Source organism: Gymnogyps californianus, chromosome 4 (assembly GCF_018139145.2).
Source record: "Gymnogyps californianus isolate 813 chromosome 4, ASM1813914v2, whole genome shotgun sequence".
Classification (NCBI taxonomy): Eukaryota; Metazoa; Chordata; class Aves; order Accipitriformes; family Cathartidae; genus Gymnogyps; species Gymnogyps californianus.
Window position 1 is genome coordinate 55,330,995 of NC_059474.1, and position 23,301 is coordinate 55,354,295.

The 23,301-nt window shown below is 37.4% G+C and overlaps 1 protein-coding gene across 4 annotated transcripts in view; it reads left to right on the forward strand.

The window, feature by feature from the left end:
- The window catches only part of RAP1GDS1 (Rap1 GTPase-GDP dissociation stimulator 1), a 104,438-nt gene that overhangs the window by 58,399 nt on the left and 22,738 nt on the right, over positions 1-23,301 (forward strand). For 3 of the 4 annotated variants that reach the window (XM_050896219.1, XM_050896221.1, XM_050896220.1), the window contains exons 4-5: positions 2,209-2,334; positions 19,161-19,307. In XM_050896219.1, the coding sequence (XP_050752176.1) occupies positions 2,209-2,334; positions 19,161-19,307 (273 nt within the window). The remainder of the gene's footprint in view (positions 1-2,208; positions 2,335-19,160; positions 19,308-23,301) is intronic. The other variant, XM_050896222.1, reaches the window with a different exon arrangement.

Sequence of the window (23,301 nt, forward strand, 5' to 3'; positions counted from 1 at the left end):
CTTCAGTTTCCTTCAAAGGATCTGCTTCATTTCCCCACCAGGCTAGTGGAAACCTTCTAAATGACTCTGTTGTTGATTACCTTCTCTTTCTTCTATTACTTCTATGTAGTATCACCTGCAAATATAGTTGCAGTTACCACATTTTTGTTGCTGTCTCACAGATCTGCTTTGCTATGTATGGCACCATTTCTTTTACTTCTTGCCTTTACATGACCTTGATAAATACAAGTTTGCTCAGCATATTGCCTAATTATTTTGTTGCTGAATGGGAGACTGAAAGCTTCTGCTCACTCCAAATGGAAGAAGGGTGGAGGAGGGGTTTCTTACTCCTTTTCACCACATGAGCAAGAACCTAAACATACAACAGAACAGACTGAGACCTCTCAGTCTTTTAGGAGAGAACAAGTTCCATTTCCTGTCACAGACTAGGAGAGGGAAAAAAAATTACTTTGATGATGTAGAGACTATGGTAAATTAGTGGGTGTGAAAGAAAGTGATGGCAGGGAGAAGCTGAGGAACAGAGAAGAGTTTTTGTAGGCAACTAAGAGAGGAAGAGACTGAGGGGACAGAGAAGACAGAGGGAGGAACATAATACATTTAGTAAATAAACATTGAGATGAAAATGAAAGTGGGTGATAAAGAAATAGATAAAAAATTACAAGGACATGGCAAGACCAATTTTAAAGAACAGATGTATCTGATATTTGTTCTGTTCATTACAATAGATACCACCACCATTTATCACAGTATAGCATCTGTCTACAGTTTTAAAATGTTACAGTATCTTAGGAAGGTGGGTCAATTGTGCTGACTACTATCTTCTGTTGGACCTGTTCAAGTGTATAGATATTGCTGATTCTACTTCATCTACTTGTTGGTATATCAAAGTTTATCATCATGTGAGGATTGCTTACCTCTATGACAATTATTTCTCTAGCTAAAATAACACTGCAAGATTAGCTACAAAAGATACAAGATTTTGTAGCTACAGAAACATCAAAGAACATTGTAATAGGTGCAACAAAGGGAGTATTTAAGAAGATGTATTTGTATTTCAAGCATTGTATGAAATCTTTGAGTTGTTGGCGTGAGGGGTTCTGTTGATCCAGAATCAGAAAAACTTTCTCATCTCTTTTTATGGGGATTGTACACCCTGGTTCATTCTGTCTCATAAATTACTAAATAACACAAAGGTAAACTGATTTTGGAAGATCCAACATAGTTTAGGATCAGGAAGAGACATAATTTGCAATTCACAACAAATCAAAAAAGTATTGACCTTTTGCCTATTACAATGCTACATCTCTGAAGGGTGCTCTAGAGTAAACTATTAAGTAACACTATTGGTGTATCAGGTGGTTGCTTCTGTAAACTTCCCTTGTAAAATGTGCAGCACAGTGCCTGCCTAACTATAGCTCCTTCTGGAGACCAGTCCTTTATCTCTCTGACACCCCGATAATTCTCTATCTATGACTTGCACGGATGTGAAATAATATTTTGGTTCTCTATGACTGGAGGACATAGCAGGAAGGAAGGACAGAAAGGCAGAGAGCTTCCCAGTGGATGGGTCCTCTAGCTTTCCTCCCATGGTGGGCATCAGTTAGACTGTGGAAAGGTACAGGCCTTTGGGCTCACATAATCTCTCTTTTATTTCTCATTCTTTCTTTTTCTTTTCCTTTCCTTACCTTCCAAATAAAGAGCCTGTTACTTAGCTTTAATTCCTTTTTTTTATTTTTTTTTAAAGCAAAAGCTTTTCAGGAGTTCTAATTAAGGTAATAGAGAGTAAAAAATGCTGCTTATTTTGGAGTACGAATACTAGTTTCTAAATGACTAAAGTCATCTTTGTGTTATTTGGTAATTTTAATTTATGTTGAATTTGTTGGGGTGGAGAAGAAAGTTGTGAATTCACTGTTCTTTTCAGCACTTCTTTATGATGCTAAAAACATGCTCAGTCTGAGCTATGTTAAATTAGTTTCCATGGAATTCCATTAACTACTCTTAATTCCTTCTAAATTAATGAATAATGGAAAGAACATAAGCCTAAATCCTGACTTGGGCTTATTCTCTAGAAACTTGCATGAGAATTTACATTGTTTGTCTATGCATATGTTTATTCTCACAAAAGGCCCAGTTGCAGTGCCAGTGTAACTAGAATGGATGAAACTGAAAATAGCTGGCTTGCTTTAACAGGCTTTGCATTATTTGCAGAATTTATGCGGAACCCATGTGTGGATGCTGGGTTGATCCCTCCTTTGGTGCAGCTGTTAAACTGCAAAGACCAGGAAGTATTGCTTCAAACAGGACGTGCCCTGGGCAATATATGCTACGATAGCCGTGAGTGTTGAAACATGCCATATTTTGTAGATGCTCTTGTAGGAGGGAGGGGAATGTTTTGGTGTTCTATACATTGTGTACTGGGGGGTCATTTTCCTCTTTTCTTGATTTTTATTTACTACATGACTCTTCTGATTGTATGGGACAATTGAATGTCACACTTGCATTATGCTTTTGTGACAGAAAGATTAAAAAAACTTTCAATATTGTGATACAACTGGATATAAGAATAGAAAAGATTTGTGATCCTGGGTTTGTTTTTTTTTAACGTAATGAGCTAGGTTTTCAAAGAGCAGGTGCTACATACATAGAGGCCCAAATAGTTATTTTTTCCTCAAACAGAATGTCTCAGAAGGGAACAGACAGAGTCAGAAGGGAATATTCATATTCTACCAGTCTCAAAGCTGTGCAGAGCTACATATGTGGCTGAAATGATGCCTGAGCTATGTTGCTGATTCTCAGAATTCTTATGTGGCCAATCAATTGCTCCAAGATTACATATTGGTATCTTTGGTAGTCAGGGGTTATGGGGGAGGGCCAGGGAGGTCGGTGAGGTTTTTTAGCTTTTTGTGGGCACAATAAATTTTGCACTGCCAAGCAATTGAGTTTTGAAATGCAATTGTAACTCCATGTGCTGATTACATGTATGGATATTGCATTTGCAAAACCAAACCACTGGTTGCAGTGTTTTGAAAATGCAGCCTCATTATCCTTTACTTTAAATATTTTGATAAAAGCCAGTGCACGATAAATATGGTATGGAAGCAGAGACACCAGGGACATCTTTCTATGCACATGAAGGAATTAGAAGCCTATGGATGTCTGCAGATGGGAAGTGAGATGAAATTGTAAAAGCATTTTGTTATCTTGAGATTTAGTACCTTATTTCATATGGCAAGAAATTTTCTTTGTACTACATGTTGCATTTACTAAAAGTTTTGCTGTTCTGAATATGGTCTGTTGAAAAAACTGAATTATTAGTAGCCTTTCTCCTTGCTACTTTTTTTCATCCTAGTTTGGAAATTTACATTTTATATTGTTTTAAATTACCTTGCCTTTGACCTCAGGGAAGTTAATCAGATTTTCCATGCTGGCATTTCCATTTACAGACAACTACTGCTTGAGGATGTTAATGTGTAATTCTTTCATTTAGGATTTTCTTTAAGGTGACCAATCAACTGAACAGCTGCTTCCCCATGGAAACTTCAAGTTGAAGCTGTTGAGCTTTCTATAATATAATTTATTTACTATATTTTATTTCAGGATCATATGTGATATAAAGCTCACTCCCAGGTGGCACTGGTTTATTTCATATAAGTAAAATCTACATAACTATTCATGTCATTGTTGTTCAACCCACATTTTTTCATGAAATACAATAAGGTCGCACAAAGATGGTTTTGTAGTATCAGGTATTGTGGACTACTGCTGGCTTTTACAGCACAGGATTTATCCAGTACAGAAAAGCTGTATTACATGCCTTGTGTTGCCCTTCTATGGAGCAAAGCTGGCACTGATAAAATCTACAGTAGGCAGTGATGTGTTCTGTATGCCATGTGTTGCTGTGCTCCTGTGGGAGGACAGTCACTACCTTCCCTGTGTATTTGAATAAGATTAATGAATAAAGTGTAATAAGATGTCACAAAAATCAAGATTAGCATCTTGGATTTGAGTGGAAGAGGCTATTTACAGTGCTTATTTATCACATCCACCTTATCTGACTGTATTTTGTGTGTTATCTTAATGTGTCATGATTATGGTAGTTATGTACCCTATCCTAAATTCTTAAGGACAATACTTTCAATATGCTTATTACTATAACATTTAATATATTTTCATTTATGACTATTATTTTTCCCTAACAAAGAGCTTTAAAGTATAACAAAGACAAGGTGTGGAGGCCAATAGTGCTAATAAAAACTGTTGTTATGTATTGATAGTCTTTGTCTTTTCAATTGAGACAAAAGCAGCTGTTAGCCTTCTGATAATTGGGACTAATATAGGAACTTGAAATACATCAGTAACTGTATTTTATCATATACATGAGCATTTTTTCACTTCTACTGCCCATGTAATTATAACATGCAGTAATGAGGAAAGTCTTTAAGTCTTAAATCAATGTTAGGCTGAAACTATGAAATCAAGCCCATATTGAATGGCTTATAACAATATTTCTATTTATTGAAAGCCCCAATTATCCTGTATTTCATCCCAGCAAGCATGCATCACTTTTTTTAGTGACAGTTTGTGCTAAAAGGAGTTAATCAGGTCTCTGTTTTTGAGAGAAGTCTGCATGGTGCAGGATGAAAGTTGTGGGACAAATGGCTTTTCCTGCAGGGAAGGCCTCTTAAAAGTGGCCTTGCAGAGGAGAAGGATTGCCTGAAATTTTTTCTTGATTAAAGGAAAACGGCAGTGGTTTCTCAGAGTTCACAGATCCCAGAGTTGCTGCATGAAGGCAAGACCATTTCCACGTAAGTTCAGGAGGGGCTACTCCTGGAACACAGCTGCTGTGGAAAGGTAATTTGTGGCTAAGTCCCAATGCTGGAAGAGGTTTTGTACGTTCCACAAGGTAAAAGGGAAATTACACACTTGCTGGCCAGAGACCTTACTGAACAGATTCATCTCCTCACAGAAAACATGAAATGAAAACCTGTTGACTTACTGACGGATTTTCTTCTCTGTTAAGTTTGAGGTACACATGCACAGTGTTATTGTCTGGGTGCTCATCAGTGTTAGTCTGCTAAAATAATACTGAATCACCTGTTCAAGCATGGAAGAAAATACAGAGAATTAAATGCATTTCATAAACAGTTAAAGAGGAAAAAATAGGTCAAATTTATCCCAAGCAGCCTTGAGAGCATCTTTTTTAAAGTATTTATGTTGTGAAGAGATCTGCTTTATGTGAGTCTCTGAAAATCAAGAATACAGTCAAATATAATTGCAAAGCAGAGTAGAAGGAAGCTTTGTTAGTACTGATGAGGCTTCTAGTCTCCCAGCCTTCCTCTTGTATGCAGAGATGAAAGAAACAATTGAGGCAGCCAAAAAGATTTTAAGTCAGAAGCAATGAATTTAATCACAGTATGCAGACTGGTCAGTGCTGTCCTACAACTTACTAAAGAACAGATACATTACTGCATGCTCCTGTACAGCCTGTAATTGTTCTACATGCTTTATCTAGTAAACACCACATACACCTCGGCCCCCAAATTTTCGTCAAAGCAGAAAGTGCAAAGCAAAGAAATGGAGACATGATCTCTCCTCCTTCCTCCCCCACTATATCTACAGCCTGTACCAAGTACAGCTGCTTGTACTTCCATATTCCCAGACAACAGATTCCTCGGCCTCACTCAGGGACAGAATTTGTCTGAACTGTATTACTAGATGCAAAGCTCCTAGCCCACTCATTCCTTTTAACCACCAGTTATGTTTTTTTGCTTATAATCAAAGCTAAATTCTTAGGCATTGTCCAGTGAGAGCATAAGACCTATCCTTCCAGCTGCTTCACTACTCTTTATCCATGAATCAAACTATAGCTACTTTTCTACTGTCTTGCTTTCCAGCCCCTCCCGCCATTCTCCCCAGTGCTGTTTCTTTAGTAAAAGTTTGTTCATTTAGGGCTGTTGTTAAGATGTACAGATGTTACAGACTAATAAGGCATACTGCCAAACTCCTCTAAAGTTCCCCCTGCACCTTGGTTCCACATGCAACATGAAGATCTCATCTCCATTGTTCAGGAAAGGTTATGTTTGTTTAACATAACATGGTTCTTGCTACAAAAAGCAATGTCTTAAGTCAGAGCAGAATGGTTAATTCTGCTGTAGATAAAGCCTAAAAATGATTCAGGCTACCATCAGCTCTGGCAGTTGGGATATTAAGTTAAAGAACAGCATTATCCAAATTGCAGCTTGTGATCACTTCATGAAAAACCTGATGTCTAGTACATGCCTCAGCTCTCTCTGCTGGCTTCTTTCGCAATAGGCTAGGAAGACTCTGGTGACTTGAATCATGTGGCAGATTGAGTGCTTGGGGAACAGGGAGACTGAGACCACAGTTTTCAAGTTAGGCCTGCCTTCTTGCAAGCCCCACATGAGAATGTGGAAGAAAGACAAAACCTGTCTATAGCCAGGTCTCTGTCCTGCTCTGACACCCCACACACCAATGCAGTTTGTACAGATGAAAGATGAGGCCAACCAGATGAATTTTAGTCAAGAATTTTAATAGAAGATGATGCTATATTAACATAGTAGTATTTCCTTAGCGGATAATAGCCTCACAATATTTTTTATCATTAAGTTTGTGATGCACATGCTATCTTAATCTCAGTGATCTTTCCACAGGTAGTTTGTTACACACTTCAGTTTGAACTGATTGACAAACTATTTTCCTGTGGTTTTATATAGCATTGAGCACACTATAGAAGCTACCATAATTATACCATAAAAGTGATAATTATGAGAGGAGGTGAAAAGCTAGGATATTTAGAGCCCGATTCAGTAGCCATACAGACTAGAGGGAGTCATTCTGATTGACTTCAGTTGAGATTAGACTCTTACCCATTAGAAAATAATTTCTTCTTGCTGTTCAGAGCATCCACATATTCTGAAAGCTATCAAAGGGAAATAAGCTCTCCATATATCTTGTAAGGGAAATGAAAAATTTCCCATTCTGCCCTTCCATAATATTAATGGTAGTGCTTAGAGACCTCCTTGGGGAATCTCAAAGCTATTGCTTGTTGCACCCATCCACAACCTTGTTTCTTCATGAAACCACCAGCCTGGGTGCATGTTCTCACCAACCATACTTCATGATATAAACAGCTATAGAATTGGAAAGAAACTGAAAACGCCAACTCATTCTATAAAGGCTCTCCTCTGACAGCTGCTTATCTACCTTTTTCTGCAGGAAATTTACTGGATCCTTTTCTCATTTCCCAAGCTGTACATTTCGTCATCTACCCAGTCTTACTTGTATTGATGGCAAGACTCTTTGCTGAATTTCAGGAATGTGGCCTTTCACATAGAGCCAGATCTGTCTTGATCCCAGCCTTAACACCAGACCATGAACATTATACCACTTCTTGTTAAAAAGATCTTACACGTGCTATAAATTCTGTATACTCAGCTGCCCATTCTATAAGGATGTACAGACCTGTTACAGAGATCTAAGAAAGGCTAAGTACAAAAATAAGAAACTACTCAATTGTACTGTTTGTTACATACATCTCCTCTCAGGAGATGAGGTTAATTTCAGGATCTAAAGCAGAAAACCACACACTTAAAAATTAAACATACTGGAAAGGAGTCAAATTCAGTTTTCTTCAAAAAATGGCATAACCTTTTTCAATACCATATGGAAAACCAGCAGAATCCTAGAAGACAACTGGTGTTGATAATGGCACACTACTGGCTAATCATTTTGGGGAAGGTCACCCTGATTCATGCAGCCAGGCAGCATCTTACCACAATCTTTCACTTTTCATTGTACTATATCCTACCAAATGCAAATGCCACCTACTAAGCTGTTTCCCAAGCAATATCATGAAATTGAGACCAGAGGCTTTAACTTGTTGCTTGAAAACTGATTATTTAGAACAGCTTGCAGAGAATTAAAAATCTAGTTTTTAATTGTACAATAATAGTGTTTTACCTTTAGATCTGTCCTCTCTGAGGCATGTCAGAGTCTTAGAAAACTATAGTATTTTTAAGTTAGAAGTCCTTGGTAATGCAGTATTTTTTCCAAGCCTCTGCAGCACAAGTATTGCATCAGCTAGAAACTAAGCATACCATATGCATGCCAACACATATTTCACAGTAATATTTAGTACTTATCAGCAATTAATCATGAATGTTCTTAGGAAGCTGTTAAACAATATTATTCTAATTTACTTATTTTATAGCTGGCCTAAATGGAATCAGAATGATGAGTAAATCTTCCTAGAGCAGCAGAAAGAGCCATTCGAGAGCTGATACGAAAAACATGAATCCTCATTCTCAGGCTATTACTCTTTTAAAAATTTATGTTCTAAATATTAACTCTAGTGAAACAAGTGGCAAAATTCTCATGACTTAAGCCGAAACTTAACAAAAGCCCACATGGGGAAAAAAATATTAATAATTAAAAAAAAGAACCAAAACCAAATTGCCATAGATTTGCAACTTTTCCCTTCTTTAAGATGAAGGTATGAGGCCTGATTTTCTGTTTGTTTTAAAGAGTATAGGTATGATAGGTCCTGCTTATTTTCTGCAGTGCAAATATTTTTCCTCTTCCTGTTTTGTCCAGGAAGATTATTTGAATAAGCAGAATAAGTAGATCAGAATTCTGTCAGTACAGGTACAAAGAAAATAAAATCTAAGAAACAAAGCAGATTTTCTTCTGATTCCTTACTTTCTCCCCCTCCAGCACTTCATTCACAGTCTGTAAAGTTTGTGTATTGCTCATATTCCAACAGGCTCAGAGACACCTGCTTAATTTACAGTCAAAATAGAAGCCACAGGCAACAAGGAAAAAAAAAAAACCCAAGAGATGGAAGGTGTTTCTAGGGTCTTAAAGAAGGTCATGAGCAGACTTGGAAAGAAATCCTGCTTTATTCACTAGATCTTGCTGCCACCCTAAAAGCAAGTTAAGGATTCAAACTTTGGTTAAGGACTGAGCTATTTCTTCATACTTGAAAGCTAAACAAAGTAGGAAAGGCAAAAACTTGGAATTCCCATAGTATTTATGAAGACTTAAAAAAAATTCCTTATCAGGAAGAAAAGCTTTCAGAATTTCAGTAACAATAAGTGAACAACACAAGACATGTAACTCACCCCTTTCAATTCAACCTCCCTTTTCATGTCTTTTTTCACTTTGCCTTTTAAGATATTTGAAATTGTTCATATTTATAGATAACTACACAGTCACATGTTGTTGCTTTCAAGCCCGTCAGAAAACAAAGCTTGTTAGTTGAGTGTCTAGACATGGCCAGAGTGTCTAGACATGGCCAGAGTGTCTAGCTTATTCTACTTTATTTAGAAAAGTAGGCATTATGTGACTAGAAATATCAACTGTCACTAAATCACCAATGGTAGAAAACATCAACTTAATTACCATGGAAAACAGAAGAAAGAATCTGTTAGCATCTCACTAAGCATTGCTTATGTATAATTGGGAAGTAAGTGTTTATTAATTTTTTTTGTTAAGCTTGCAGCCATTGTTCTTCTCCTTTTAACTTTGTGTTTTAATACAGTCTAATTATATAATCATAGCTTCTTAAATAATAATGTAGAATATAGTTTTGTTGTACACTCAGATCGACTTCTGCAAATTTTTGCAACACTGTGTGCACCGTGCACACATACATATATTGCACAGGCCAATCCTTTTAGTTGTTTACGTGATAGCTACACAGGCATCTGGTTTTATACAACATTTCATACAGTGCAATAACAGCATAGAGTTAACGTACAACATGCAAACCACCTAAATTCAGTTACAATTGTTGTGTTTGTATCTAAGAAATACTGTGCAACTCTCAGAAACAGAATTGGGACATTATTGGCAAAGAACTATATTAGTAAAATCTATCCCTTGATGCAGTGAAGCTCTTGAATGTCTCAGCCAGGGGACCAGGACTCTGTTTAGTTAGAGGGTTTTTATAATACTGTTTGTACACTAATATAATCAAGAGACGGTGCCACCAGAGGAAGTTGCAGCCTAAGTATTTTATAAAAGATGGTGAGGAAAGAGTTAGGTAAAACTACAGATAATAGCAAGATGGTTAGCATTAGCAACAACAAAGCTGTGTTCCTGTCGCATGAGGCGTCAGCGTGTATGAACAAAGTCAGTCTTTAACTCCTTGATCCTGAGACTGTTGTGTGTCTGCTTAGTTGTCCAGCCAGCAGAATGGCCTGAGGAGTCAGGGTAGATGCTTTGAATACCCTATCTACAACAGCATTCATATTTCTCTGAAAAAAGAGTCACTTACCTGAGACAGTGCCCAGTTTATCAACCACATCTTGGCACCACCTGGCCTCTTGAGTGCGGGCTGTTCTGCAGTCATAGTGCATTGCTAGTTGCCCTCCAGTCAAATCAGTGGGTTGCCTTCTGCTAAGGAGGTAAAAGATTTCCTAAAACAAAACACTTTGCTGGTCTTTCTCAGGCTGTATCCTACAACCTTTCAGATACAAGAATCTTCTACAGATCAGCTCCTCCATGCAGGCTGCACACTAACAGGCAACAGCCCGCACACTGCTGCTTAGAGTTGCTTTAGAAGGCCAGGTCCTCTCACTCCCCCTAGGCTTCATGATTTGGGGCAGGGATAGCACTGACCCCAAATCCAAGACTCACCCCAGCTTTTCCTAGATCCCAGGGCCACTTGTTACTTTCTCACTTCTCTGAATAATTTTCTTTCTTCCCAGGGCCTAGTAGGATCCGCAAATATGCTTTATGGTGGGGTTTTTTGGTTTGGTTTAATTTTTTGCTTCTTGAGCTTTTCCCAGCCTACTCTAAATCCCTATGGGTTACACGCTTTCTGAGACTGCTCCTCTGGCTGCTTTGGTGGAGACCCACAGCTCCTTCGAGCTCCTTCAGCTAGCAGTACCGCTCTCACACAGTACCAGGCTAAGCCTCTTGCCAAGCTCCTTTCAGCAGCACCCAGCAGAATGCCCCTGTTCTGCACCAGACTGTGACCATGCCATGCTCAGTTCACACCCTTTTTCTTGGAGAGTTTGAAGCTGAGAGACAACATTGCACTCAAGGCCTGGGAGTAAAAATTCTAATTAATTGCTGTGTGCAGGTTTATTCTGTTAATAGCATGAGATGCTATAAATGCCTATTTACCAGTGTAGAAAAACTGCCTGATGTTTTACTATATAATTGCATTCCATGATTTATTTCATGCTGTATGAAATAATAAGCATAGGCTGGCTTCAGCTCTGACTTATGCTCTCATAAACCTAGAATAATTTGTTTGACTGCAATGGAATTACTAAGGAGTTGCATAAAGTTACAAAATCAACCAAAGAATCTGCTGTAAGCATATTGCACATGAAAAGGAAGGCAGAGGGAAGTGCTACATTCAACTTTGAGAGCCTTTACCTGACTTTTATGTATCTAGTAGAACTTTTTCATACTGGTTGGCCGCTTTATTTTCAAATAGAATTCAGTAGTGGAAATTACTGTCGTGGTTTAACCCCAGCCAGCAACTAAGCACCACACAGCCGCTTCCCCCTCCCCCCTCCCAGTGGGGTGGGGAGAAGGAAAGGGAAAAAGTAAAACTCATGGGTTGAGATAAGAACAGTTTAATAACTAAAGTAAAAATAAAAATACACTACTAACTAAGAATAATAATAATTGTAATGAAAAAGAATACAACAACAAAAAAAAGAAATAAGAAAAGACAAGTGATGCACAATGCAGTTGCTCACCACCCGCTGACCGATGCCAGAGCCGCGATCCACGCCTCCCGGCCAACTTCCCCCTGTTTATATACTGGGCATGACGTTCCATGGTATGGAATACCCCTTTGGCTAGTTCAGGTCAGCTGCCCCGGCTATGCTCCCTCCCAGCTTCTTGCACACCTGCTTGCTGGCAGAGCATGGGAAACTGAAAAGTCCTTGGCTTAAGATAAGCGCTACTTAGCAACAACTAAAACATCAGAGTGTTATCAACGTTATTCTCACACTAAATCCAAAACACAGCACTGTACCAGCTACTAAGAAGAGAGTTAACTGTCCCAGCCAAAACCAGGACAATTACTACACTTTAAAACTAAAATCTCCTTGGAATCCAGAAAAAATCACCTGCCAATACTGAGACTAGTAGTATTTTATGTCTTGTTGCTGATAAAAACATTTCTGCTGTTATATTGAAATCTCAGGTCCACTAGTAGAATTTGACTGAAAGTAAAGTATTAAAAAGTCTTGAACAGTAAACTCATCACTGTTCTTTTGTCTGAAATCAGAAACACGTGATTTTTCTTGTATGTATCTGACATAAGAGGAATATGAAAAATAAGCAGATTTTATTAGAATCAAGTTACGGAGTTGAATCTGGCTTGCATTTGACTGCTGCCTCAGCATAACATTAGGGAGATTGCGATACCGGCACATTTACCTGTCCCTTCAAACGTTCTGCCAAACTCCTGACTGTGTAGACAAAAGAAATCCCACAGTACTCATGAGAGAGGTTAGGGCTTGTTGCCATTGATAGCCTATGATCCACACATTGAACATATTATAAGGAGTCCACCAAAAATACCCCTAGATCTCCATTTGGATACAACATTTTAAAATCTGTGTTTGTTAGAGTAAACCGGTTGCGTAAGAGGGCCAGTACGCTGCTGCCTCAGTTGTCATTAGCCAGTAAATATGCTGGCAACAGTTTTGTCAAAAAAGATCAATGATACATATTTTCAGTCTTTGAAGGCACTATATTAAAAGACAGCATTCTGTTAGCATTTCTAGTTTACTGTTTACATATTTACTATTTTAGCAATAATTTCAAAAAGAATAACTTATGAGACAATACCCTCAATGCAGCTGGAGTTAGGGCTAAGGATAGTTGCCAGCAATTTAAGATGAACTGATTACAAGACTGTTCTGTTTATCTCTGAAGCAAGCATGACTAATTCAAGATTATTTTTTCTTCATAAAGCAAAAATTTTAAGGCTATATTGAATGATTTTAATCTATAAGCAAATAAAACTGTACTGGTAATCAGAGTCTTATAATTCCTGAAGAAATTAAATAAAGGGAAAGGAAATTTCAGTACAAGATAGAGCAATCTCAAAACTTATCTTTCAAATTATTAAAGCATGACTCTCAAAATACAGTATTGCTGTGTCCTGTCCCTTGTAGACAAGTGCACAGAAGACATGGAAAAAGCAGCAAACAATAATAGTGCAATATAATTACATGAAGCTTACTTTCCTTGAAAAAATAAAATTAATGCAATGCTGCTCTGTGTTCTGTAACAGGGTTGTAGTCTGTAGTCTTGCAGTTAAAGAATTGACAGGGTCCCGAATCCAGTGATTTAAAAGCATACACAAACAGATTGAAGATAAAAAGTAGGGTCAAGTATTAAAACTGAATGACAGCATTGCATTAAAAGTTTTATCTTTACAGTGTTCGGACAGAAAAAAAAAAGGTAAACTCTCAGTTTATATAAGTGGCAATGTTTTTCCTAATGTCTACACAGATAACGTGGTTTACACTAACTAAGGGTTTGCCCCTAACAGTGTCTTTCGAATATTTTCTCTTTCTATTTTCTTAATAAGAAGAGAGGAAACGTGTAAGCAGGGCCTTTCTTCCTTTGGAGTTCTACTCCTGCTGTTTTTTCCCCACGCATGGTCATAATTTTCTATATGTCACATCATAATTTCCTCTGCAGCAGCCAGTTTGATATCACAGAAGATTATGACTTCAGGTGAAAGAATAAGCAGCAGGAGCAGATGAACGCCTCAGTACAAAAACCATGCAAAGAGGACCTAATTAAAAAACAGAGGAAAATAAAAATAGAACATGTACAAAGAACTCTTCCCCCCACACCTTGGGCTACTGTAAATTAGTTCATCTTTAAAAAAAAATAATTTAAAAAATGTTGTCCATAAAGCACGGGTCTAACCTAAGCAATATTTTGTTCAAAAAGAATGCCAGATTGTAGCCAAATGCAATAAAGATGAAGCACTTAAAGTAAAATGGCAGTATGTCATTTAAATGATTTGATCATTACACCCAATTGCAGAGTAAAAGAATCTTAAAAGAAATACTATATTTTTTCCATGTCACCAAAAGCTGCTGTCTTGGCAGCTTGGTTTATGCAAATCAGGGACCTTGATCATACAAATCATCCTTTCCCTCACTGACTTGCACCATTTATGCCAGTGCAACTATTTACTCCAATAAACTTTTGTAGAACATGAATTGGAGAAAGGAGAATTCAGGTTTCCAGTTGCAAGACAAAACCAGAACATTTCAAAGTACAAATCTTAAGTTTGAAGCCCAAAAGATTATTTTTGAGAAATGCTGTCAAATAATTTTCTAGCTGATTATCTGAGAAATGGGTACATTTTGGAAGCCTACATATATAATAAACATTATAACAACATGGTAACTCGTGATTTCTGGTGCTTTTTAAAGGTTAAATCTATTTTATGCATTTTGAGTCTGCAAACCAATATAGGGCCCCTACTGAGAAGTATCAGTACATATGAAATTGTATTGTGAAACACAAAGTTCACATTTCAGAATGAAGATACAGTAACAAAGACTTAGCAAAGAACTGTTTGGAAAGCAGTGGCACTGTGGCCATCATGATGTAAAGATATGATAGGCAAAGGTAATATGGAGTGTTCATACCTTACCTTTTTTGTGAGAAAAAAATGGACAAGCTTTCAAACAACCATTCAGTACATCACTATACTGAACATAATTTTCTATGCTTTTACTTAGTCATTATTTAACTAGCTGTGATGCCATCACCACCGGAACCATAGACACCTACCTGATTTTTACTAGCCTGTGGGTTTACTCACCATATACACACTTAAATAACGGTGTGCATCTTTGCAGGACCAGGATCATTTCTGAAGTGCAAATGACTTCTAAACAGTAGTTTAAATATTAGAGATGATGAAGGGAAAAGCTTGGAATAATGGAGGAACCAGACCAATATATTTTAAAACTTAATTAAAAGTTGGGTAAAACATGAATTTTTAGAACTGTCTGAAACTGTGTTGTTTTTTTCTTGTGAAGACACAGCTCAATAGCCTAATAGAACATTAATAAGAAATGTTTTTGTCCCAATGTGTATGAGATGCATCTGCTTCTCTAATGTCACTTGGATTGGCAGAGCTTAAACTTTATATTAAAAAAAGGGTCCAGTATAAAAACAACAAAGCTAATTTAAGGTTTAGATTAAAGAGCGCTAGGTGAGCTATTTGCAAAAATATTTTTTGATATCTGCCTATACAATGGCATAGCCCTTTACCTGATGTAACTATATTTCCAGAAATAATAACCTTACAATGGTGACAAAAATCATAGTATTGGTGCATATGTTTTAGAAATAACTCGTTGGCTGTATATAGCTTATGCTTTACATTGTTTTCATACTTTAAGCTGTTGCTTTAATTCTTTTGTTAACCTTTTATGACTTAGTGGTTTGTTTTAGGATTCAGTAAACTGGGGAAGAAAACTCAAGGGAAAATTATGCAAACACATCTTGGGAAAAGCAAATTGAAACTACTCTAAGTGCTGCATTTTAAAGACCTACCAATCTTATGCACAAAAAAAATTTTGATCTTTGACTTGGGCATCCATTGGAGCAGGCATGGCTGAGCCACAGGGAAATTTGACAAGACTGTTCACAGGGGGAAAGTGAGCAGTCACAGTAATTTGATAATCCACATTAAAACCCAGTTTTGCATAAAACTCCTGTGAGCAACTCAGGATAGAAAAAGAGACTGTACTAATTCTTAGAGATGGTTGCGTTGCATTGGGCTACAGAACATTGTGGAAGTAATAACTCATTCTGTAATAAATCTTACTGTACATTTTGTAGGGAAAAAATCGCTCTGGTCTCTTGGGTTGTTGTCATTCTGGCATCTTTAAACAGTATTACGTGTACTTAAAAAAAGCTATACAACAGCATTGCCCTTTGTGAGCTGTAGTGAAGCATTTTTAAGCAGAAATGTGAATGCTCTCATTAAACTGTTCAATCACTGATCTCTTAGGAATAGCAAATGTTTATTTAAAAAGGTCACAAGAAAAAATTTCAACACAGCTTCTGGGAGGCTGGAAGCACGTTAAGCGGGGGAGTTCATAGAGCTGCTGAACTGCAAGGTAATAGTTGGATTGAGAACAAGACACAGCAACATGCTGTGGTCTTGTTTTGACTGTAAATGATTTGGAGTTCGGTGAGTATTCTTGTGTGCAAAATCTGTTTCTTAGCGACAGAGCAGGGAGAAGCAAGTTGGTAATAAGTACATGGAGCATTCTGAGTCAGAAATACACTTTTTGCTTGGGGATGCAACGGGGTGTCATAGCCTGAGCTTGGAGTGGGTAGTCAGAATTTTCCTCCTACATCTGGTACAGGATTCTTTGTGGTCCTGCACTAACAAGCTGAGTTAATCCTCTTGGGCATAAGAAGGCCACACCAGGAGATCCTAATTATAGCACTAGCCCAGGTCTGTTCTTCACCCAGCTGCCTAGGGCAGAGAAGCAGCTACGCAGGGTGAGCTCTAGACTGGGAAAGAGGTAGAGCAACAAACTCAATTAAGGCGTCTCTTTTACGAATCTACCAGCCTATATAGTCACGTCAAAGTCTGGCACTTATGGCCTGCCACCTACTTGGGAGGGATCCTGAAGTTCATTTTACCCTAACTTTTTGAGTAGACTATAGAGACAGAGACATATTTCTTGGAGTGAGATTTGTTTCTGAATCTTTCTGCCTTACTTTTGCTGTCTGTACAGCAGAAGCTGATATCTATCTATCTAACAGAAATATTGTGTGGATAAGAATTTTGTCATGTATTTTAAGTGAGAGACTATTACGTACTTAAAGATACAGCAGTTTCGATCTATAATTTCTTTGACAGACCAGAGAGAATGGAAGTAAAAAGATACACGAGTTAGATTTTCATTTGTTGTAAGATATTATTACACAGTTATTTTCAGTGGAGTTGTGCCAAATTCCATCCAGGTAAGGAACTTGGCTTGTAACTGTTTTTTGGTTTTTTAACCCTTGCTTCCAAACCCTCACCCGACTCTATATTATTCTTTGCTTACATATTTTATATGCAGTTCCATATCAAGACATGGGAACAAGCTTGACACCTGATTCTTATCTCAGGCTTGATTTTATCATGGTATTAGTTTGTTGATTTCAATTGCATTATAGTAATTTAAGGACCACATTCAGTCCCTCTATCTAGAATCAGTGATTCAGTTTCATTTTGGACACCTGTTTTGACTCACAAAAAAGGTGAGTCAAATGCAAAAGCATGTATTTGCGTAACTTTTGTAATAAAAAATACGAGAAGAGGATACATAAAACAGCATGCTGGAATATTCCAGACAAATTTGGTTTTTTCTCTGCTGATTTGGTAAACATAAGCACTGAATCTGAACACCTGACTATATTGTCTCACTATATTTTGGTGTAGGACTTCATTTCAGCATTATGCCTACATTTGTCACTGCATCAAGGATGTGAGAGATTTATTTCTTTTATGTTTCTCCTTTTTTTATAGTCCTTCCTTGACACAGAATCTTATCTTGAATTTGTTTGACTGTAAACAGATTCCAGTTTCTCCTTTTTCAAAATGGAATATACATACCTGCAAGTGAAACACAGCCCCCTGATGTCGTGATCATGTCCAAGGTGGAGACAGTCATGGCAGTGACGTTTTTCCTCTGTTGCATGTATCTCAGTTACTCTGCAAAACACTTATTAATTTGGTAATAAATTTAATAGTTAAGATCCACCAAGAATTACCCTTCCTCCTTCAGTTCCACTCAGCAAATTATCTGAAGTGCCTATATATACCCCTTATATAGAGAGGTATATTTATATTTATGAATATATATAGTGTAGGTGTATATACAATACTTATTTTTTAATATATATCCTTTTTGAGAGAGAGAGAGTATGTAAGGGGTATATATGCCTCATAAATAGTATTAACAAGAATTGGAAGATTTAGAAACTTCTTTTTGCAGAGCTCTGGAACACTTTATAGTGGAAGATCATATTATAAATGTGGACAACCTTGGTTTTCATACTGAATACATTGCAGAATGAGGAAAACTTGGTAGCTTGACCTCCACATATGATGGGGAGAGAGAGAAGTGATGACAGAGTGGTGAATAACAAGGGAAATAGGAGATTTGCTTTGGGGCCATTAAGAAATCGAGGCGGAGAGGGGGTGTTCTTTGCAAAACTTTTGCTTTGTTATTTTCCGCCCAAGGTTTTGTTTTCGTCCAGATTTTCCAGTTGACTCCAACTGTAACTCACTTGGAAATCTCTCCTTTTGGAAGCCCTGGAATTTAGGTTACTGACTGTTGTCTGTTGCTGATTGCCTGCTGGGAAAGGAAGCGGTATTGTCGATTACTGTAATAGAAGGCCAATTTTTCCTTTATTCCTACACTGATATATCAAATCTGATTTGTTATACAGAAAGAGTTCCATACAAAGATTATGGTGTGTTATTTGCGACACCTCAGAACATTGTAGTCTTTTATAGATGCAGAGCGAATTTTTCTTTTAGCCATACAAAAAGAATCTGATAGTGGTATTAAATTTCAGGTATAGAAGTACAAAGAACCTGCTGTGTGTCAGAGTGAGTGCATGAACAGAATTTGTGACTGGGAACTAGTACCTCTGTCTGCTTTGTCCGTTTTATTCCCTGTTTTGTTTTTAAGTAACCTAAGCAATTTATTTTCTGTATTTCAATTTCTTGATGTGTATAATGGCAGGAGTAATTTACCTGGTCCACAAGGGTGTATGGACTGGGCTTTGTAAAGTGCTCAAAACCTCCCTCTGACAAAACCCAATGTATCTTCAAAATATTATTTATCAGCTCCAGCAGCTCTGCGTCAAACACTGAACTTCTTTACAAGGGTATTAGCACCAGGTGGTTAATCCCTTTTGTTGTAGGTGTTTTCACTTTCCTAGCTCTGTTGCACTAAAAGTTGGCCCTCAAGCATCTCTCTAGATGAATTTGACAACACTGGAGGAATGACTTCACTCTGTTTAAAACCTTTGTTTTGTATGATTACTGTTATGTTCGGGACTCTACGGTGGGTTTTGGTTTCATTTTTTTTTTAATGTAACTCTTTGTTTTACAGATGAGGGCAGGAACGCAGTTGACCATGCAGGTGGTGCACATATTGTAGTAGACCATATAAGGTCACTGTGCAGTAAAACAGATCCAGCCAGTGAGAAGCTCTTGACTGTCTTTTGTGGCATGCTGATGAACTATAGCAATGAGAATGGTAAACAACACCGAAAATTTGCTTTATCTCTACCAGGAGAACAATCCCATCAAAAAAAGAAAAAAGATAAAAGTTAAAGTCGACTGTAGGTTTACATTGTGGATATTAACACTAAGTTATTCTGAAAAGATCAACTACCTCAATTCACATATACAATTTTCTGTTTCAGTAAAATTATGTTCCCCAAAATACTAGATATCTTCCTGATGCAATTCCATATAGCATATCGTATAAAGTTTTAAAACCTACATCTGGAATTTACTTTTTTGTCTAAAAGCAATACATGGAGATGTATCATACACCTTAGGAAAAAACAGATTTACGGAAGTAAACTAGAAGGCTACATTAAGTCCTCTCTTTTTCATTTAGTATCAAACAACACCATAAGACTAATTTGTTGCAGGCATGCAGTGTTGTCTTGTTGACAGTTTGGGGGTATGTATGCCAAACAGTTTTCTTTAATCATTTTTCTCCTTGTGAAATGTATATAAAACCACATGTTACTTTCTTCTAAGATAAATGGGGAATAATTTATGTGTATGTTCAACACTGTTCTGTGTCTACAAATTATAAGGTTAAATTCTTTATCCCGTTAAATGTAGATGTTTAGGGGCTGGGACAAAAACACAAGATAGTATCTTAAATGAGCAATCCTTGACCACTAAGAGTAAGAAAATAGTGTTCTACACTAGTTGTAACGTACTGATATTTTAGTACCTAGTTTGCTTCTGCATGCAAGCGTGGTAATATGCCAAAGCATATTTTAGAGTGTTCACACATTTCCAAGTTTTTCAAAATTTGAAATTTGCCCAAGAAAATTGGGATAAATGAGGAAAGCTAAATAGAGGCTGTTCTCCTGACTTGTAATGGCACAGATTGCAAATGTAGTTAGCTAATCACATTGTCTCTTCAATCATGCCCATTTCCTGAATTGTAGTGCTTTATCTTAGGAAGAAATAGCTTCTTTATTAGCTGCTCACCATTTCCTTAAAGTTATCACTTGCTGTAATTCACTTTCCAAACCTATGTCCCCAAAACTCTTCTACTTTTCAGGATGGTTCATAGGCTTAACTTTTTTTTTTTTTTTTACCTTTACTGTATAATTTTTTAATCTGCTTTATCATCTCTTCTAGCATAGTTTCCTTTTGTGTTTTCTGTGCATCTCTCTGGAGCTCTCAGCTCTTGGTGTTACTTATCCTCCTCCAAATATCACTGTCGTATGTGTCTCCTCTCTTTCTCTTGTTCTTACATTCTTTTTTCCTCCTCTTTTCCTAGTATTTTCTAAGAATACTTGTTTACAATACTTCTTCCTTCTTCTCCAAATAGCAAATTTCTAGTTCCTTTATTTCATATAGTTTTCAGGAACTGTTTTGCTTGATGTCTGCATGAGTGTCACGTTTTATTACATTTCATAGTGTTAACTCCATATTTTCTTTACTTGTTAAAATACTTGGAGCAAGTAGATATTCTCACCTCTAAGATACCAGAATCCTCTGGAATAATTAAGACTAATGAGCATCCAGTATATTTGGTAGCTCAAGACAGAGGAGTCCAAAAGCGCTGTGTAGAGATACTGTATCGGTTTTGCTTCAGTGACCAAGCTCCCAGCAGATCTTCCCTAGGAAAACTAATTATGAGATAAATCTCCCAAACAAGCAGCTTCTGAACAGTTTAACTGTTATGAACATTGAATAAATGACTCATTCCATCTAGTAGGATAGCTTATCCTGATGCAATCAATAAAGCAGTTGTGTAGTTCAGTGACAACTAGGAGGATTCACTAGCTGCTCTCTACTCTGCTAAATGACATCTTTCATCTTGCACGAACTAACGAACTGACGCAATATTCACAGGAGCCGCTGAAGCAATGTCAGAAGTGAGAAATGCAGGAGTATTCCCAGCTCCTGGATTGGGGTGCACACCACCACCCTATCCTACCACTACATCAGGGAGGAATGCTGGGGGCTTATCAAACCCTCACCTTATCCCACATACTTGGTGGTCTCCATGAGAAAGGACCTTTTGGTAGTGACCCAGCTCCTGTTTGGCCCAGCACCCATGGGTATGCTGTGTAAGACTTGTGTCCTGTAGTTCCATTATGAATTTGCTCACTGACTGGGGCAACCACTGAATTAAACCCCAAATAATCTGCCAAATCAATATTAAGAAAAAAAATAAGGCTAGAGGATTAAATTTTTAGAAGAAAACTCAGTGACCGTACCTGCAGCGTGTGATGGAGAGTCAGGTAGTTGACCTGTCTTGCCAGTTTTGTTTTAAGAGCCACAAGTACAATTGGGCCATAGTTGTGAACTGCTCTAAAAATATCACCTGTGAACCATTGTAAATTTTCAGGACAACAGTCAATGTCAAATATGAGCCCAAGACAACCACTTACTTCCACGCATTGCAGCATCAGGTGGATAATATTCTGAGTAAATGCAGTTCTTTGCTGACCTGTTAAACATGAAAACTCAGATTGCCCTGACAGTTAATTGTGCTCACAGATTAGCGGATACCATTTTCAGGACTTACTTGCAAAGGCTTGATCCCATGTTACTTACGAAGAAAATAACACTGCACTGGTTTTGCTGAAGGATGAGGAGTATGGGATTGCAGCCTAGAGTCCGAGATTGCTTTGTCTGTAGTTATGGAAACAAATTGGACAAAAATAAAAGAAAAAATATTAGAAATGTAAGAAGGAAGTGTTTCAGTCTTTGAAATAGCACTTCTACCTTCTCTTTTCTTGTTTCTGTAATCTTTTCCTGCTTAGCGTGCTGTTACAAAATTACAGGTGGGGACTTTGAAGATTTCTTTACCGCTTTTAATGACTCACACTCTTTCAAGTTGCACTAGCTATCCAGATAAGGACGATTACAGCACAGTTGGTTCTTAGTTGCATCTAATTATCTGTGAACACCCTAATATTTTCTAATCCTTAGCATTTTATGAGCAAAGAGTATATAAATTGTTTTATTTGATTCTAAACAGTTCATTCCCAGTCAACTAATTGCTCTGTTTTTCCAATAGCTATCAACTACCTTAATTTTTTAACATGAGACTCATTCTTGAGTACTTTAAGTTTTTGAATTAGCATAGGAATTTATCACACATGAGTTTTACAAAAATGGCAACTAAAGAGCAGCTACAAGTAATATTTTCTTTTCCTAAACAGAGCAAATTAATGGAGCATTCTTGTATCTCGTCCTGATTCTGGACACTCAGCTTGCAATTGTAACTCCATTCATAACACTGTTGTCTAAGCTTTAAAACTAAGATTCCCTTTACAAGGTTCTTGTGCCATCTGCTTGTTTTCAGGAATTACTTTTGCCTGCTGTCTCTCAATTCTTCCTTTGCCTCCTTGGTATCTTATCATTTCATTAGTCACTGCAATGTTAACAGAACAAAGTCGGCTTTGGCATCTCTTGCAGTTCTTCTAAGCTTAAAAAAAAGTGTCAATTTTTAATTGCATTGCTAGAAATCAGAGGGTTTTTTCTGATGGGACACATCCCTTTGCCTTCAGCCCAGATTATCTTGACCCTCTCTGTCATAATCGTATTTTACCACCCAAATTCAATCAGACACAAATAGCTCATCCCTGCTTGCCATTATTAGTTCTTAAAATGCAAAGTTGCAGGTATGGCTAGGAATGAAACAAACGTGTCACACATGTTTGTGAATGTTTTTGCTCATAGCTTAATCCCGAAAGAAGCAAGTCTTGACAAAAACCTATAATAATTCTTTCTTTGTCAAGCTATGCAAACTTTATTTGGGGAACAGAGCACCCGTGCTTAAAGCTGCTGTTTTGGCACCTTTCAGTGGGTTCAGTAGGTTGCTGTGCTTCTCCCATTCTGAAGACTCTTATCATTACGTATAGTCTGTGTGTAGCTATGAATCTACCGAAGAGCAAGAGGCAAAGCAGGCTTGGATAAAGGGTGAAAAACTAATAACTAATCTAATAAAACTAATAATCATATGCAAACACTCACGTAAAAGA